Source organism: Diadema setosum, chromosome 11 (genome assembly GCF_964275005.1).
Source record: "Diadema setosum chromosome 11, eeDiaSeto1, whole genome shotgun sequence".
NCBI lineage: Eukaryota > Metazoa > Echinodermata > Echinoidea > Diadematoida > Diadematidae > Diadema > Diadema setosum.
This window is the reverse complement of record NC_092695.1, coordinates 3,207,109-3,225,023: the sequence shown is the minus strand read 5'-3', so window position 1 is coordinate 3,225,023 and position 17,915 is coordinate 3,207,109. Positions and strand designations below refer to the sequence as shown.

At 38.2% G+C, this 17,915-nt stretch overlaps 1 protein-coding gene across 1 annotated transcript in view; it reads left to right on the top strand.

The window, feature by feature from the left end:
• The first annotated feature begins 11,663 nt into the window (after window positions 1-11,663).
• The window catches only part of LOC140235219 (sushi, von Willebrand factor type A, EGF and pentraxin domain-containing protein 1-like), a 56,162-nt gene continuing 49,910 nt past the window's right edge, over window positions 11,664-17,915 (top strand). Inside the window, 6 exon segments of the mRNA XM_072315252.1 lie at window positions 11,664-12,121; window positions 12,699-12,919; window positions 14,440-14,586; window positions 15,383-15,544; window positions 16,484-16,672; window positions 17,006-17,212. Of these exon segments, the coding sequence (XP_072171353.1) occupies window positions 11,664-12,121; window positions 12,699-12,919; window positions 14,440-14,586; window positions 15,383-15,544; window positions 16,484-16,672; window positions 17,006-17,212 (1,384 nt within the window).

Below are 17,915 nucleotides of genomic sequence, written 5' to 3'. Positions count from 1 at the left end.
CAGTTCTACGATCACCCAACCCCCTGTAGGTCACGATTAGAAAATGCACTCCAAAATTACTCGACTTGTCCGTCTTCCAGCCCTGTACTTTCACTTTTCCTGACTGTGTAGCCAGCCAAAGCTCTGGGGGAGCACGCCCGTCGTGATTGCCATGAATGGATATGTGGCCTTGTGGGTTGTGTATAGGTATAGGCGCTGATGATGTACCGTCGTATCCATGACCAAATCTCAATAATTACACAGAACCAAACTACATCAGCGCCTTATTTTGTACTAGTACTGTAGTAGGCTCCAATATAAATAGACCTAGACCTACTTATTGTGAACAAGTAGGAATAGCCTAAATATTGTTATTCTATTTTCAGCCAAGTGTAATACAATGTAACGTTAGATCTACATGTTTGACGTACGACAGTATGCAAAAGACAAATTAGACAGTACAGTAGAATCATTACCTATGTATTTACCCTCATAATTCTCAAAATTATCAAATTTGTAAAGTGCAGACTTGAAAATTATAGTCAATGCAAGGCCAAACAATGATGAAAAGGAACAGAGGCACCAGTACAGATTATGTTGGCCATCTATGGTTGGACATGGAAATTGACAGGTCATTGGGATAGTCATTCTGTGATTTTTTTTTCTTTTTTTGGTAATTTCCATGATCATGGAATCCATGCATATATATGTAAATATGTATGATATAGGTATGTTGATCAGTACGTTGGGGATTCTTGGAACAGCAGAACAATTTACTTATCAACTGATACACATGGAGTATTTCAATACAGTAGAAAGGGTTGGGAACCACTTTGCTGTAATAAAGTCAAAGAAAGATTGTGATGTCAGCCTGGACCATAGCAGCAGTAGGCCTATATCATTTCAGAAAAGATGAGATAATATAATGATATCTTGGGCTGACAACAGTTATTAGTGTATTGCCAATATGTATGCCATTAAAAAGGAAAAATCAAACAATTAAAATATACAGTGAACTGCATTACTCAAAGATGAGGAAATTTGATCTTGAGGTGTTCAAATTTCTGTCAGGTGGCATATATGTACATGTTTTATTTTTCTTCACTTTGCTGACTGAATCAGTTTTAAACTATAAACAGTATTGTTGTGTTTGCAGAATATCTAATGTGGATATGAATGTAGAGGTATTATGTATGTGTGTCCCAATTGGAGATTATCATTGGTCTGTAACTAATATCATATCCTCTTGGCCATCACATTTCACTTCCCCATTCCTATTTCTTGTAACAAAAACAATATGTGATCATTCCTTCTCCCCAACCCCTCTCCACTCACACAAAAATGTCATATGACAGGTGATCATAGACGGTTATGGGCAAGTAAACAAGCTTTTCTTTTTCATTCAGGTTGACTGAGTAGTGTGTGATCCTTAAGTCAGTGGGCACAAGTCAAAGCCAATAAACCTTGAATGCTACTTTGTAAGGTTAATCTAGATCTTTTACCCTTATTCTAAATCACTTAACTCCTCAAAATCCTTTGCCTTGATGAATTTTTTTGGACGTCAAGTTATTGCTGTCTGAGGATCTTGACTTTTTCATATTTTCATTGAATTTCAGTTTCCACAGTGATTGTTGTTGTTGTTGTTGTTGTTGTTGTTTTTTTTTTTTGGGGGGGGGGGGGCAAAGGGTTGTGATCTGCCATTACCACTGTCCTGAAGTTGTGTACAATCAAATTATCAAAGTTACTGTTGTGTGTTATCACCATGATGTAGCTCAAGAAGTGACTGGGACTGTATTGACATGAATTGAGAGGAAGCTGTCAGTCCATGCTTCACCCAGATTAAATCTGGAAAAGCAAGTGATAGCTTAGTGGTGAGTATATCATCAAGTACATCAACCGCTATAATGTATTATGAATCACAATTTCTAATGAAGTTATACAGTAGGTAAAACTGTATTTTTACGAGGTTCAGGGTTCTTGTACATGGAATATGGAGGATGTTTCTGTTCAGAGCAAACAGCTACAGTGTAAGAATCAGTTTAACATTTGAGATATTTTCTTTTTTTATTTCTTTTTTTTTTCAGCACCTTTTGGTGCCTTTACCAAAGAAATGGATCAAAAGCCAAGCCTGCAATACTGAGTCCCACCTCCCTGGAAATGTCAACTGTAGGTTGTACACCATGAGATTTGTCTTGTGTGGGAGAGTTAGCCACTCAGTATTGTTGTGACTTGTGTAAGTATTCAGTCAAAACTTTATGTTGTAGGAATAAATAATAAATTAAAATATAAGAAATAATAAGGAATACACAAGTATATGCCTACATTAAGTTTTCACTTTCCATTTGGTAATCTCGCAGTAGGCATGAATTAAGCAAATATCAATTTGCAAATCTGGTGACAGAAATGCACACATGTTTACAGCATTTCATGTGCGCAGTTTAAATGGGTTTAAGGCATAGTTGCAGTACATGAGAAATGAAATGCACATTACATTCTCATGTACTCATGCACATGCATTGTGTGGAATGAATCAGCATATGAACTTTATGAAAGTCATACGCAGACATTTTGTGATGTGATGTTTACTGAATATCAACTTACCTCATTTAAAATGATATTCTTGACAGTAATGAATCATAGTGTGTGAATGAGGTTGAGACATTACTACATCTTCAGGCTCCTTTTCATGTTCAGGCTCCTTATTGAGTGCTTGAGTGCACTAAAACCCCTACAAATATGATTTGTTTGGTGAATTTCAGGCCTTCAAGTCATAGATGCTTGGGGATGTTGACTATTTCATACTTTCAGGGAATTTCATTGTCCTGGGTTTATATTTTATTGTTGTTGCTGTGGGGGGGGGGGGGGGGGGAAGGGGGTTGATCTGTCACCTGCCACTGTACAATCAAGTTATGAAAGGTTGACTCTTGTGTTTATTACCATGAATTAGCTGAAGAATGCATCAGCTGGGGAATTGATCGACATTAAGAGGGAGACATCAGTCCACCCATTGCCAAACTACGCTGCAACAAGACAGTGCCAACCTCCTGGACATGCATTTTGCTCTTCTGTAGCTGGAAAAACAAGGAGTTATGTGGTGAGTGTTTCACTGAGTACGTGAACTCATCCAAACTACAATCATTGTATTAACCTCAACTGTTTAGGAAGATAAAAGAGGGGGAAGGGAGGGATGGAGGTAATCTTAGTTAGGCTCCTCCCAGGCCCCCTCCCCCTTCCAGATCTCAACAGTGCGATTGCAATTTGTAGTGGACAGTATTCGGAGCATGAAAAGATGTTATTCATTGATTTTAATCAAGAAAAGAAAAAATAATCATGCTGTTGTGAAATTTGACTGAAAGCACAAATTTCATTGCAACTGTACCACGTTTTCGAGCATATCTTGGTCTGACATGCATGTACATATATTTTATATGCAATTTCCTCCTGGGTGTCTAAAATGTGGTCTCTATAGGGAGAATGCGGCAGACACTTGAAATGAAGAAGTTGTGAAACATCACAGCCATAGTTTTTCTGCGAAGACGACATTGCTAGGAATGCCGAGGGGGACCTTCCAGCCCCCTCCTCGACAGCTTATAGTGAGGGTTAAAAGCAATGCTTTATATCATATTCTGGGTTCTTGTGTATGTCATGCAAGACACCAAGCTAGTGTCAGTTTGACATTTGAAATTATTATTTTTTCAAAAGCAGCTATTGGTGTCTTAACCATTAAGAAATAAAAAACTTGCACTGATATCAACATTATGTTATTGGAGCACTGGACATGACTTGCATACATAGCTTGATCAAGATTTAGCCACATAGTATTGTTTATTATTGATCGTAAGATATTGTGAAAGCCATATACATTAAACTGTTGAAATATGATTGAATGATTGTACAACGCTTAATAGAAATGTATCACACAATTTTAATGAATTCACACACAAACAAACTCACAAGAACATGTGTATGCCGATTTTACTTCCAATTGGTATTCTCACAATAGGTATTGGTAAGCAAATATTAATTACAGATATATGGTGGCAGAAATGCACACGTGTCTACAAATGAATGCAGAGCTGCACAGACATATTTACAATACATAAGAATAATAATGCATAACATAATGATGAGAAACATAAAACTTTACGGCAGTTCATAGGCAGGAATTTTGCAATGCAGTTTGATTATAGATAATAATTCACTCCATTGAAAGGACATTTTTTTTTAAATTTCATATTCTGTGTATAAAGAGGTCAGACATCATCTCATATTAGTCTCACTTTCCTTAAAAAATGGAAATTTTCTTCATTTTCTGATAATGATCGACTACAGCAGTCTACATAATTCAGATGTCTTTTGGCGTATTGAAATAGGCCTTCACAAGAGTCTTCATGTTTGCTATGTCAAATCTTCCTGTTTGTTTGTTTGTTTGTTTGTTTTCTTTAATATGGGGAGGTTAACATCTCAGTGCATATATCTTAACACAAGACACATGTTAGATTCTTGGGAGATGTTTTATGTGTGAAGTATAATCTCATTTTCTTTGTCCACATTCTTTTTCTGAAATTTCTTGTCTCTTATGAAGGTATAACTCAGTTGACTCAATCATCATACTCGGCAAGCTTGAAGTTGGAAGGTGGTACTATTTAAGCACGCAAAGGATGAGTAGCTCGCTGTCGACAGTCAGTGGAGATAAAAGAAGGCAGTAATCTTTCTGAAGACATTTCATCAGGCTGCCGGGGTCATCACTCTCTGCAAGCAAGGGAAGAAAGTCATGAGCAGACAGTGGTCAGAGGCTGCAACACTCACAAATTCATCACAACTCATCGAAGTATTGGTGCTTGACTATGATTTCAATTAGAAACTTGTGGATATTTCCCTTCTGGAAGAGCTCATTCTTTGTACAGTACACAGATGATGAGGCACAATGTCATTCTTTGTGTGGTTAAGCCAGTAGTCAAGCACTGGTGTGGAGCATCCACATAGAATATATGTTACAGAGCCATGCTTTGTTCATTTCTGTGGCAAGACTGATCTCATCACTTAACCGTGCCCTATGTCCACGGCATCTTGATGAACAGAAATGGGAGCCTTAGTTTCAACATTTCTTGAGAGTTTAGTGACAGTAATGGCTCCTTGTATTGAATAATCTAACCATGCAACTCATCACAATAGCAGGTCAATATCGATTTCTGTTGTTGTTGTTGTTGTTGTTGGTCTCTGCAACTGAAATCGTGTACTGCAGTTCTGAAATTCCAACTGTCCTAGAGGTATTGCAAATAATTTCATTTTTAGCACTTATTCACATGCTCTGCTATTTTACATTAAACAACTCTTTCATGTTATCTCTGAGGAGTAAGATAAGATGACTGGCTTTCATTTTCAATATCTGCCTTTTCAAATTTACAATGTGCTTTCATTCTGGAATTTACTCTTTAACATAACTCAAAACTGACAATTTCTTTCACTTTGAGAGCATTAACTAAAGGGACGGTGTATAAAATGGTGATTGTGCACGGAGCTTTGTTCTTGGTCTACAGGGTAAAATGTATACAAGCATTCAGTATGAAAAGGACAAGATGATTGTTTTGCAACAAGTAGATTTTAGTGGGGCATAACGCATTTCTCATATAGTATATGAAATCATGTGCTTTTATGATTAATGTGTGACCGCATCAAATATGCAGACCGTGAAAGTGTTTTTTACATGGTGAAAGCCACAGATAACAAATGACATATGTGAATAAGAATGTTTACTAGTATATGTGCGTGTATGTATGTGTCAATATACATATCAGGGGTGGATCAAGAAATTCTGTAAAGGGGGGGGGGGGCAACTGATATTCCTGGTGCCACTTCCAGGTTTCATTTCATTTTTTTCGTTTTATATCTTTTGTTTTTCACCTAAAATAAAAGGGGGGGGGGGGTGGTGTGGGCCATTTGCGCCCCCCTAGATCCGCCACTGCATATCTATCTTTCGTGTACATATATATATATTATATATATATATATATATATATATGTATGTATATGTGTGTGTGTGTGTATAGATAGCTTATGTCGGATACATTCAAACTTTAAAAGAAAAGTAAACAACCACTGCACAATTACTAGTAAAAGATTTTCAATGCAGAAGTATAGCAGTTTGATTAATGAGTAAAAGTTGTCGCAGATATGGACATTTGTCGCAAGGTTAAGAGCTGCGACTAAATTTCACCAGATTTTGTTTGGTGGTGCTAATGAATACTTTCATTCTCAAAATATGTTTGTTTTCATTGTTTCCAATTGGATGATTTTGGGGAACAATGCAATGGTATGCCAGGTTCCTTGAGTGATATGTTTATCCTTCACTGTTTACAGACTGCGATATGCACACAATGACTGTAACAAAGCAATTTAGAAATAACTTGCAATAGCTGTGAAGAGTAATGGTGATCTGCCATCATGTGACGATAGCTCAAATACATGCAATTAGTGAGCCGTGAGATCTTCTTCCATTTTCTAGGCAAGGAAGAGATATAGGAACAATGGAAATGCTCACAAATTTTCAGTGACCCGTTCATCTATTACTGTTGTCCCTAGACCAAGGATAATGTTCAGCTTGTATTAGGTTATTGCAACAAAACCAACATTTCAAGTACACACTGTAATACTATAACTGAAATTGGACCAAGAATCAGAAGCATGTTCATTGGTACATACTAGAAGTGGCATGAGTATATGGACCATGGCGGCAATTGCATTACTGTATTTTATTGATATGTGCATTACATAATTAAAATTGTGATTTCATTGAAAATATGATTCTCAAAACAAAAAAATTGTAAAATTTTAATGGGAAAACAATTGTTTTGTTGTTGTGAGCCGAAATGATTGCATGAATGACAGATGATGGTTATCTGATGCTTGTGATTGTGATAAAGAGCAAGGTAGATAAAAGGGGGAATCTTTGGAAACTGGCAAATTAGTCTGATAAATTCCATATTCCATAGATCCACAAGTTAAAAGTGAAAGTAGTAATAAAGTTATAGAAAAAACTGAATTGTATGTATGTGATCGTTTGTGCGTGTGTGTGTGTGTTTATGTGTGTATGTAAGGTGTGAGTGACTGTGTCCATCAGTGTTTAGCAGCTCAAATTTTCTCTGCCTTTTTCTTCTCCACAAGCTCTCTTCTCTCCTCTCCTCTCCTTTCCGATCTCCCTCTCCCTTTCTTTTTCCTGTTTTTTTTTTCTCTCTCTCTCTGTGGCTAAGCTGACCCTCTCCAGTTGTTTCATTTTCTCCTCAAACAATCAGTTTCCAGTTGTGGTTGAAAAGGAAGAATTTAATTGCTCAGCCAACGACCTAAATTAAACAATAACGTAACTGGCATCTATGTTCATCACTATTATGTGGACCAAATACTGTACAGGTACTGTAATGATCAGTGCAAAGTAATACTGAAGAACGGTATACTGAAGAAGCAGTAAAAACAAATGAAAGTAACATGAAACAAATGCCTACACATATAGGATATATAACATAAGAAAAAATAAGAAACAATCACAAAAATCATAATTCGTGAAATCAACGCCATAGGCCTATTCATTAAAAGTCAACAGACTACACTAAAAAGTATCGATTTCATTTTAGCAGACACAAAGTAAAAAACAAAACACTCTCATTCCAAATGAAATAATGAAATCATAATTCCGTAACTTAGATATTCTTCCCCTACACAAGATATCTCAGCTCATCAAAATTATTTAGACTCGTATTTTTCCCCTACACAAGATATCTCAGCTCATTAAAAATATTTAGACACGGATCGACTATAGCAGATTAAAAAACAAAAACATATCCTGAAACAAGGCTAATATTCCAGGAGCCTGGCGTGGCGTCGTGTACACTTGACTACGTGTAGTCAACCTGACGTTACGTGTGCCTACCCCACGCGTAACGCGTGGTGGACTACGCGTAGCGCCAGGTACAACCACGCGTTACGCCAGGGTACACGTCGCGTAACGTGTACCCACGCGTCGCGTTACGCGTGCTTAAGCACACGTTACGTGACGTGTGGGTACACGTAACGTGACGTGTACCCACGCGTTACGTGTGGTCAGGCACGCGTAGGTGTTTCGAGGTACGTGTAGCTACCTGACGCAATGACCCGAACGGCTTGCCATACGCGTAGGTGTTTCGAAGTACGTGTAGTGACCTGACGCAATGACCCGAACGGCTTGCATAGTGAGTACACTGAATCTCTACGATCTTTGGTGGTTGACGGCGTTGACGTATTTGACTAACCCTTATATTATAACAGATGATTTTTGTTGTCGGGATCATACATACCAAACGTTCCAGACTCAGGGTTTGAAATGCTATTTCGGGACGCTATAAGTCCCTCGACTTCGTCTCGGGACTTATAACCTCCCTCAATAGCATTTCAAACCCTTCGGGTGGAACATTCGGTATGTTCCCTCCCCCGCCAGTCATCATCTATATAATGTAACATATCGCCTGTTTCGCCATTAAAAGTCTGTTTATTTTCACATATTGTGTGAATCTTTGGTGAGAATAACATCTCTAATTAAATATGTTGAACAAAATTTCATGTTTGTATGATGTTATTACTGTAAATTATGATACAACCTACTGGCAAATGCAAGACAAGCCATAGAACTATTTACTGTAGTCCTAATAACGTACACATCGTTGCCTCATCATTAAATCATTTGAATCTTCATTTCTATAATGACTGGAGTGACTTTGGGAGTAAGAAATCTGTTAATATCAGTTTATTCATTGTGCATTGTCTTTAAATGAACATTTTGTTTCATTTAATTTATGGAAATCAATGTATGATAATTTCAGTATTGTATGTGTCATATAACTTATATTTTAATGATGTATTACTGATTATGTTCAAAAATATGTAATCTAATTGTTATCAATGTGTAATTATGTTTTATATCCATGTCTGTCAGGTGCAGTTTTATCTGTAAACTTTTGCTTTAAAATGGCAGAGCCCTCATTGAAAGCAGTTTTGTAACTGACGAGGCAACCCTGATTAAATAAAACTGGAAATAAGTAAATAAATAAATATAAATAAAGAATAAACAAAAACTTTTCACCCTACTGCTGCGCCTGCTGCTATTTCATACTTCTCCTATCCTGCAGCGATGACCTTTTTGGGTTGGTAGTATAATGTAGTGGCGGATCCAGAGGGGGCGCAACCGGCGCACCCCGCGCACCCCCCCCCCTTATTTTTCGTTAAAAATAAAAGAAATAAAAAGAAAAATATGAAACGAAATGAAACCCGGAAGTGGCACCAGAAATATCAGTTGCCCACCCCCCCCCCCCTTTACAGAATTTCTGGATCCGCCCCTGTAATGGCACATGATTCGCTGTAATGAGCATCAAATCTACCAAGTCAAAGAACCCGCTGTTAAAACAAGGGGAAAAGAAGAAAAAAAAAAAAAAACACAGAGAGGATATCACAACACTGTATTATAGTAGTGTCGTGTGTGTGTGCGTGTGTGTGTGTAGGCCTACATATTTGTGAGTTTTGTGTCCAGTTGTTTCATAGGCGTTTTCACATCAGCCCGATGTTTCGAAATAGCGCGCTATTTTCTGACTTGGGAAATTAACCTGATCACGAAATAGCGCACTATTTGATAATGTGAACACAAATTAGCGCGCTAATTGTATCGCTCTGGTCGAGAAAATTTCTCGAGTCCAACTCGGGAAATTTCTGAAATAGCGGGATAATTGGCGAACTAGCGCGCTATTTGATAATGTGAAAAACGCCTCAAGAAATTAGCGCGATGCATCCCTTCATGCCTAGCGTGTGTGACTCGATCAATCGATCCAAACTGCACACAAAGCATGAGAAATTTTTGAAAGTGCATACATTACTGATGCTGTTTGCACATGCTCAGCTGTCGAATTAGCTCGAAAAAATTTCGGGCTAATTCTCTTCGGGCTGATGTGAATAAGAAATGAAATAGCGCGCTAATGCGCAATCGCGAAAAATATCTCGAGCTTGGATTTTTATCGGGCTGATGTGAAAACGCCTAATGGGCAAACTTTTTACATAATCACCGACTTGCGTACAGGGTTCAAATCGAAGTCAGTATTGTTGAGAACATCCGCTTGCTGTATGGGATTTTCCCCATTCATCCCCAAAGATGTGTTTATAAATCCAAAGTTACGTAAAACCCACTGTTCTTTGCACCATGATGTGTTGCGTAATTGGTAATAAGAGAAAAATTTGAATGAGTTGAACTATATGATGTGTCTACGACCTCATAAACCTTGCTATACAGATTCTGTAACACCACCATGCTGACCACTTCTTTTTTATAACTTGCATTTATGGGTTAGGTTCATTATTTCGAAGGTTCGTTATTTCGAAAATTAGATAAGATTTTTTACTCCCAAGGTTTGTTAACCCGAAAATTATATAAAGCTACAATAAAGTTATTACACGACAAGGGATAATACTTCAACATTCAATAAAAGGAATAGGATTGCAGTTACAATACCATTGCCTTTCACACGGATTCTCTCTTCGCATTCTCTTTACCGTTCATGTAGAAAAGCAAACAAACCATCTGGCAGAGTAACCTGTCAAACCGAGAATATGTTTGTGCCACAGTAGGAAGGAAATCAAAAATCGCAGCGTAAACCTCAAACAATTACCAAAAAAAAAAAAAAAAGAGAGAAAGTTATCTGAGTTCTTACCTCCGTGTGTATATTTCCCGACCACGAGATTTTCTAATTATATTTCCGTCTTTGCCTTTTGTGTAAAGTTAATGCAAGAGAGTAATACAAAATCTTTACAATCTCTCCTGAGTAAGTCTGAATTTCTGAATTTGTAAGTCATGATTCCCCAACCCATTTCCCTCTGACTCCGGCTCTAAATGATACTACCCCCTTCCATTATCCAGCATCTTGTTTTACAATTAGTGGAAGCATCATTCTAATTGGGATAACATTACTAGAATGTAATCAAAGAACTTTGCAAAAGTCATTGTTCTTCGTAGAGGGACTATTTTTAGATATTAGAATATCTCTTCTGCTCCCCCCTCCCCCCCCCCCCCCAAAAAAAAGCCCGAAGTATGTCTGACGCCTGCTGGAGACCCGTTTTTAAACGACCAATGAAAATCCATACGCATACGCCGCCAAATTAAAGAGTATGCAAAAGTTCAAGGCTTCTTGCTTTATTTTTTGAAACAGCCAAAGATCTCGCCAATACAACAAGGAAGGAAATGAACACTCTCACATTTATTGCAGTTGTTTTTGTCTGTCACATTGTATCCGTATTGCTATGGTACGTATTGTGATGCATTTGCAAGAGTACAAGAGTACGACCTGATTATATGCATGTATAAATAAACATGTTATAGAGAGCTTGTAGCATTTCCAGCTCAACTTTTTTGGTGATGCTGGTAAGATTTTTCGGCAGCACATCAAAACATCGCCCAATGACGCGTCGTCTATAATGCATTCTGACCAATGTCTGCCTGCATACGGTAGACAGATGCTGAGAGACAAGACCTTGCGAAGTGTTTGCTGAGGGGTACCTTTTTTTCTATTCATTTGAATGGTTGAATATACAGAAGAGGCAGTTAAGATTCTTTGGGCATTGATAAAAAGAGAGGTTCTTTTTAAGTTTCAGTTTAGCTAGAAGCTCCGGCGTCAGTCATGATATCCCGCGGATTGATAGCCTTTGCATGCTTCCACTTGATGGCTCATTATCATGTGGCAGGGAACCAGGATCAGGTTACTGAAGAAGGGAACCGATTCCGAAATATGATGTTGTCGACCATTGGTGAAGACCCCACGGATCTTGTCATCGTGCTCGATTCGTCTGGAAGCGTCGGAAATGTGAACTACAGCAAATCCGTCGAATTCGTCAAGACAGCTTCCCTGATATTACCAATACAACCAGCAAAGACTAGGGTTGCCATTGTTTCGTATTCGTCCTGTCATAAGATTCACACTTACATCGATTACATCAGGAGCCCAGTGGGCAAGCATAAATGTACCCTCGACGACGACATTGACTCATATGTTCGGTATGATGATGGCGGCACATGCACCAACCATGCTTTACAGAGAGCAGGACAAGTACTGTCCCAAGGACGTAGTGGTGTTAAGAAGTAAGCCTATACCAATAACAATTTCCCATGGTGTTATACAATTCATGTGTACACATTGTGTAAGTTATTCGCCGATTGGCCTACCTAGGTTATCTTTTTTTTTTTTCGCAAAGTGAGTTCACTGCATCAAGTTCCCATAGTAATTTTATTAACGTATACAGTATATAGTGACCGGATCGAAGGAAGAGCAATCGAGGAGGAAACCTTCTGAACTAGTCAGAGCCTTATTTCATTTTCGGATTAACGAACCTTCGAAATAACGAACCTTCTTTCAATTTCGGATTAACGAACCTTTGGGAAAAAAAACCAAAAACTTATATCATTTTTGGACTATCGAACTGTCAAAATTCAGTAACAAACCTTCGAATAACGCTTTCCAAATTATTAAAACAGCCAAATGGTTGGCGAGATGTAAGCTATGCATCATGTTTTGCCTTTTTTGTTTGGATGGAAATGAACTACAATTGAATGGAAGTGAGTTGAATTGAATTGAATGTATAATGTCTCTCCACTTGAATCATCTTTTTGTCACCTCTCCCCTCAACCCCCCCCCCCCACCTTGTTTGAAAACTCTCAGGGTTATTATGCTCTCAACTGACGGAGCCTCCAATGATGGCCATAATCCATTAGGCACGGCCCAGGGGTTAAAGAACCAAGGTATCACCATCTTTTCCATTGGACTGGGATCAGGTATTAACACGGCAGAGCTGGAGGCAATAGCGACCTCTGTCGAATATCATCTCTTCTATCTTGCCAAGCTTGGAGATGTTTCGGACTTTGGTGATGTGATCAAGTCAGGTAATTACACCTTCACATGTCCATAATACATGAGTTATTTAATGAATTCAAACGTTGTGTCCAACCTCACACAAAAGAGAGAGATTTTCTCGCATTGCAAGAAAGCTTGTGCGACCTTTTCCTATACGCACAGTATCTACACAGCAGGTGCATATACTTCGGTGACTTGACAGAAATATCTATTAATTATAGTACATTATGAAACGCCTTTAGTATTATTAACCCCATCGTACGCAAAGACAATACTTGTGTGTACGAAAACAACGACATGTGGAGACGATGGTAGTATAAGGGTTTATTCAATGTCTTTCTCTCCTTACGTTTAGTATTTCTTTATACGTCTTCTATAGCAATCAAGTAAAATATAAATTTTTCAAATATTCAACTTGACACCTCTAAAGATAACATTGCTAACATGGTTCTCTTTCAAAGTATTTTCTATCGATGTGGTTTGAAATCATATTCAGGATATTTAACCGAACGGAAAATTACGAAGGATTGTAACAATGTGTTTGTGTTGATAGCACACAAAAAGAATTCGCCTTAACATGTGGGCCCACAAAGTTTTTTTTTTTTCATTTATGAGTAGGTTTGCATGAGATGTACATTCACACGATAATGTTCCATCAAAATGGAGGGCCAGTTGGGAATCAGTTCATGTGGATTCAAACGGCCTTGAAAGATTTTTCCATGCTCTAGTGCACATAGTTGCAGGGTGTCGGGTCAGTATACAGGAGAGGAATTCTATTGGACAAAACCTTTTTCTCCCGTCTCTTCAAAGTCTTATTTTGATGAAAGTTTTTGCAGTTTCCTGATAACGTGGGTTTTTTTTTTTTTTATCGCTAGATCTTCTTCCCAGAGAAAGAGTTGCTCATTATCGTCTCAGTTATTAAGAACATAGAATAATTTGAACTCATATAATCATATGTCGTAAAGGATTCATGAATACATACTCGGTAGAATTATGTAATCAACATAATATAGATAAACGCTGAATACTGCTATTTATAAGGTTTGTAAGGAAATTATGATTGACTCTCCTTTGTTACCATGGTTACGGCAAGGCATGATGTAGAATCATATAGCTCCACGACAGCACTAATGCAAAATAAATAACCTGAATTCCATAAATTACCTATGATAACGTCCAGTATAAAGTCAGATACGTGTAGAAGGCCGCACAAAGGATCCAATCCTGAGCCTGAAGAGTTAAATGTTATGTATCCACGGGATGAGGTGATGGAGAGTGGTAAATGTGTTACAAACCAGAAACCAATATCAGTTCTTATGTTTGTTTTACTTATGTATACATGTACGTCCGCGATGGAGCGAATTCTGTGTACTTTATACTTTCGTTTTCATTTCCATGTTTTCATATAAGGTTCGAAACAAATCTAAGCGTCCAGAATGACTTATTTTCCAAATGTATACACAAGCGTTTTGCTAAAAAATTGTAATTAAATGACTGGTAAATGCAAGAATTAATTAGAAATGCCTCCTATGATTCATTCTCCCAACAGATTTGAAGGATGACGACTTCTTGCCACTTAATGATAATAGTTGCACCCCGTGTGGCCCAAACTCGGTGTGTGCTTGTGCTACCAAAACCGCATACCGAGGGTGTGTGTGCAATGCGGGATTCTTCAACGCAACAAATGGATGCACTGGTAGGCATACTTTAATACTCCAATTTCCATAGCATCTACAATGTACATCAGGATCCGCACTTTCGAACTTTCCCTCTGGAGATTCTTCTAGTAGAAGCGGAACGGGGGGGGGGGGTGCAATTTTAGAGAAAAAAAAAGGATATGCCAAGGAATATACATGCCCACCAACAGAAATTGACACGCAATGCATGCGAATAATGAATATCGGGAAATAGCCAAGAGAATGTCCTGGGCCCAATTTCATAAAAGATGTTAGGATGGCAACTCTTGCTGGAATGGCAACTTCCAATGGCAACAGCCAATCAAGAAGCTGGATTCTTGTCGTTACTATGACAATTGCCATTCCAACAAAAGTTGCTATTATATCAACTTTTTATGAAATGGTGCCCTGTTCTATGGATCGACCACCTGTGGTACAGAAGTAACTCCTCCTACACGGGGTGGGAACTGACCCATTTATAGTTTGTAAGCATCAAGGATATGATGGCGTCAATTTAGTTAACATGAGTTAAATTTTTTTTCATGAATTCTTATGTGATAATCTTCCATACTTGTGTGTTAATTTCTAGTGCTAAACCACCCAAAGATATCCATGTTAAGATGGTCCAACATCACAGGTGCACGTCCTGATTAGGCCTATGTCTGAAACGAAAAAGATTGTTTCAATGACGTGATAGTGGCTATGTGTTTCAAAATCCCGGTATACAATGGTATACTAGGAATTTTTTTTGTAACATGCCCCAAACTGTGGATATATGCACTATTTTGCTCTCTTCTTGTTAATTGGTGGTCACAGGTTGTCAGCGTGGAACCTACAAAACCATTAGAGGAAATATCGCCTGCAAATCATGCCCAACCCACTCGTCCACGAGATCCACCGGCAGCCTTATCCGCGCAGACTGTGAATGTGATACAGGATACGAGGGCAACTTAGGGAGTAGCGGCGGTACTTGCCAAGGTCAATATCCTCGTAGAGTTTCATGTCTTTGTCTTTCTAGAATTACCAGATACCCTGTATTCTTTTAGGAAAATGTGCAAAAGGACGATGATAAAACTGTCATCTCAAATGAAACATTTACATACACAGTTATTGTAGATGGATATGCTACATAATATTATAACAACGATCTAATGATAACATACAGTAATAGATCATTGTACATTCTGTATACGTATGCTATATCATGTATAATATGTACAACATACTATAATAATAATAAGAACGGTGAAAGCAAGAGCATAAGTAGAGGGGTGAAGGTTGAGTTGTGATTTTTATTTTCAGTTTTCTTAAATTTGTGTCTCTCAATAAGAACGGTATACATACACGTATAGCATACATCACGTACCTTTTATGCAGATTATTGTAGATACATGTGTACTATGTCAATACCGATCACAAGTTTCTTTCTTGATGTTTGTTTAGTTTAGTTTTGTTTCAGTTTTTGTTCGTTGTTTTTTGTTTTGTTGTTTTTGCTTTCACTTTAGTTTTAGATTTGTATTCCCGTGGACATTTGCTGCTTGACGATGAAACATTGTAAAAAAAAGATTGAGAGAAAATTCTTTTTTTTTTTACCTTTTCAAAGGAATTATCATTTTCTAAATTTTCAAGAGTTTGTGCACCTCATAGTGCAAGGAGCACTTGACATTAATTGACATTAGGTTCCCAGCTCGAAAATCCATCAGAAACTGTAAGAAACCATTAAAGGTAGGTCCTATTCTCTTCCTTCCGCGCCTAGAGCACTCTACAGAGTGGATTTGGCGCTATATAAATCACATCAATTATTATTGTTATTATTAACACTAATGGTCGAACAGTCGGACACATGTACCGACACCAGGGTAGGCCATATAAGACGTCGATTATTAAAGAGCTTTCCCTATAATACCAATCCCGCAGCTGTTCAATGTCCGGCCCGGGAATTCAACCAAACTGGAGTCTTCATGATCTCATCCGCCTGCCCCAATACGTACAGCAATACCCCGTGTGAGTTCCAGTGTCAGGATGGCTACCGCGTCTCCGGAGGGTCGAACAGCTCTCGGTGCACGGAGACCGGGGTCTGGTCACATGACTTCTTGCAGTGTGAAAGTAAGTTGACAACATGGCATCGAAAATCGAACGAAAGTTGAGCATGTGGTTCGACTAAGTTTGAAAGAAGTGAATAAAGAACCATTTTTTTAAAAGAGCTCCGATCGAGGCAAGAGAAAGAGAGAGAAAGAAAGAAAAAAAGAAAGAGAATCTTGCAACAACATTTCACCAGAAATACGATATCCGATGCTGCTGTAATATGTGCTTATCCTATCATTATGTCCTGTCCACGTCGGTATTTTGAGAGTTAAAATGTTATCTTCAAATTCGATATGTCATTATTTGTTTCCACTTAAATATATCATGCATTATATTGATTCTTGTGCACCCAAGGAATTACGTGTTCTGCGTTGACACCGCCACCAAACGCAGACGTCACATGTAGCCCCCCAAATGACTACAGGCTTGGAACAACGTGTAATATCACTTGTCATTATGGTTACGAGATGGTGGGATCGGCCATCAACCAAGGTACTGTTGAGTGCGAGTCACAGGGCGCCACCAACGGTGAATGGTCTCGGCATGACTGGAAGTGTCAAAGTAAGATAACTTTTCTGAGGACTTTTTTGTTTTGTTTTAAGAATATATCTGTCCATCTATCTTGATCTATCTATCTATCTATCTATCTATTACTTTAGCGGTGGCCCGATGGCGCGGCCAAGGGCCACTAAGAATTGATATCGGGCCTCCATTTTTTGTTTTGTTTTGATATTGCTCGATCTGGCAGCTAAAATCCAAAATGATACTTCACATTTTCTATTATTTCTGGCCACTGCATTTCTTTGTCGAGCCACTACAATTTCATACTTAATGATTTTAGTTGCCCGAATGGGCCATCAGAGAGGAAAAGAGTCAATGTCGAGCTCCGATGTATATGTATTGTGAGCCCCGATGTGTATGTAATGTGTCATCACGTCACCCGTTTAAAGTCAGAGATCATTAAAAAGAGGAAAAAATGGGTGTTACATCTGATTCATCTTTGACAATTGTATAACAGTTACAGTGTTCTAAAATGTGTATTCTTTCTTTTAAATATGAAGTCTCCTTATAGGAAGAAGTACAGATCATGCAGGCCTATCAATTTGAAGCTTAGAATCTAACCAAATCTGGCAAGTAAACAAACGACAAACGAACAAACAAACAAGTAAAACCGCATATACTTTCCCGACATTACATGGCTCTCGTGATGACGGATCACATTAAATATAACGGTGAATATTTTGTGTTTGTCTTTGAGCTGAAT